Source organism: Ranitomeya imitator, chromosome 4 (assembly GCF_032444005.1).
Source record: "Ranitomeya imitator isolate aRanImi1 chromosome 4, aRanImi1.pri, whole genome shotgun sequence".
Lineage (NCBI taxonomy): Eukaryota > Metazoa > Chordata > Amphibia > Anura > Dendrobatidae > Ranitomeya > Ranitomeya imitator.
In genome coordinates, this window is record NC_091285.1 from 711,243,993 (window position 1) to 711,246,231 (window position 2,239).

The 2,239-nt window shown below is 37.0% G+C and overlaps 1 protein-coding gene across 1 annotated transcript; it reads right to left on the reverse strand.

The window, feature by feature from the left end:
• Nucleotides 1–931: 931 nt before the first annotated feature.
• LOC138674873 (olfactory receptor 6N1-like) lies at nt 932–1,651 on the reverse strand. The gene has a single exon (XM_069762694.1). It carries the CDS (start codon nt 1,649–1,651, stop codon nt 932–934), a length of 720 nt encoding a protein of 239 aa, XP_069618795.1.
• Nucleotides 1,652–2,239: the final 588 nt, after the last annotated feature.

Consider the following 2,239-nt stretch of genomic DNA (forward strand, 5'->3'; position numbering starts at 1 on the left):
ATTCACCAGGTCCCCCTGTGTGGTTTTGGCTGAAAGGAACCACTGATATTGATGTCAAGTAATTTCCAAGAAGGCCATCAAACAACACAGGTTGTACATGCTCACTTTATAATAAATTTACACAAGTACATTAATCCTCATTTTAGCGTAATATGGGCAGACATTTTAGTTGTTTCTTATAGTCCTTAGTGGTGCATCCTGGACTGCTAAACACATACAGAGATCATGTAGAAAAATGGTGCAGAAAGGACTATAACACAAGGAAAGTAGTTAAAAAGTAGAAATCTTTATTAGTCAAAGCATAGGGTGTACAAACAGGTGTAATGACATTGCTTTCATAAGTGTGCACTTAACACAGGAAAGGAGTAACACTGGCTGATAGACACAAGGACAAGTAAAGTGCAAGTGCAACAGAAGCAAACTTAAGTAAGGGATGTGTAATTACCCGGCACAGTACTAGGGGACCCGGCAAACTCTCCCAGCTTCGGTAATTGCACATCCCTTACTTAAGTTTGCTTCTATTGCACTTTTTGCAAGCTCAAGAAAAAAGTATGACTTCTGAATATGGATGCAATATGAGGATAAATGTTGATGACTTTGTAGACAAGAATCCAGAGACGTCTATATAGGATTTTGCACCAAACTTGCACATTTCTTCTAATTTTCAAGTGACTGAATTATTTTGAGAGGATGCTAAGACAGGAGCACCAAGGAGCCAATAAATATGAGGCACTGCAAACATGGTATTCATAAGTTTTCTAAGAGCCTGCTTAATATGTTTATTGCTCAGACTGTAAATCATCGGATTGAGAAGTGGAGTAATTACGGTGTAGAACAGAGACAGGAATGTGTTTGCATTTTGCTTGCGTGGAAACACATAAGTGGTGATAAGGGATCCATAAAATAAGGCCACCACAGCCAGGTGGGAGCTTCAGGTGGAGAAGGTCTTCTGCCGCCCGGTCACAGATGGGATCTTTAGTATGGCGACTATGATGTACACATAGGAAAGTATAATAACAATAAGAGGGCAAATTGCATATACAATAACAATGAAAAAAGCTTCCAGCTTCATCATAAAAGTATCTGAACAGGAAAGCTCCAGTAATGGTTCCAAATCACAGAAGAAATGGTCAATGATGTTTGGTCCACAGAAATCGAAACGACTCATGGTAAAAAAGATCATCAGCAATGCAACACAAATCATGAACCAACACGAGAGAACGGCTCTGGCACAAAATGTGAGGTCCATGACTGAGATGTAATGTAGAGGGTGACAGATGGCCTGATACCGGTCATAGGACATCACCATCAGAAGAAGACATTCCAGTATTTCAGAGGCTGAAAAACAATAGAATTGACACAAACATCCAATAAAAGACACAGAACTTCCCTCATACAGCACAATGTGGAGCATGTTGGGTACGATGGTGGTGGAGAGAAGAATATCAGAGAAGGAGAGTTGTGTGAGGAAGAAGTACATGGGAGAGTGGAGCGATCGGCTGCAGGACACCACCAGAATGATCAGGAGGTTTCCACATATTGTCACAAAGTATATCACCAGCACAATGAAAAAGAAATAAGGATTGAAACCTTGCAAATTCTGAAATCCCAAGAGCAGAATCTCGGTAACTTTACTAAAATTGTGATGCATATTCAGAGGTGAGAATTTTTCCAATTTCTTATATGCTATAAGAAAAAATTGAGGTGACCAGATCAAGCAATTTAAGACCATGCCATTTTCCCCCTTTACTGGCCATGCACTTTTTCAGATTTTTTTGTAAACGTTATTCACAGAGCTGTAATTTTTTTTCTCATTTGATAGTCAGAAAAATGTTCTATCTTTTTTCATGACACATGTGACTTAAATCTTGATCTTTAAATACAAGTGAGGTTTTTTTAGCCAAAAGTAGAGAAAAATAAAGGAAGTATTGCACATGTTTTGTATTTATAACCAAAATGAAGCATTAAAATTAATTTTACATTTTGATATCTTTTTATAACAAGTTTTTTTTATACATCGAGCAAATGTTTCATCTATTGGAGTCGGATTAGTATCGGCAATTTGGAAAGGCAGTTTTTTTCTAAATATATTTATTTTTCCTCTTTTTAATTATTCATAGATATTTTTTTTTATTTACTTCACACACTGTGTGACACATACAGTAAAATAAAACATATGCAGGGAATTTGAACACTTAGATACCTAAAGAAAAAATTGATTTCTCCTGAAAATTGCCAG

Excerpts from the sequence above, each read along its gene's own strand:
- LOC138674873 (XM_069762694.1), bottom strand. The coding sequence starts at position 1,651 with ATGCATCACAATTTTAGTAAAGTTACCGAGATTCTGCTCTTGGGATTT.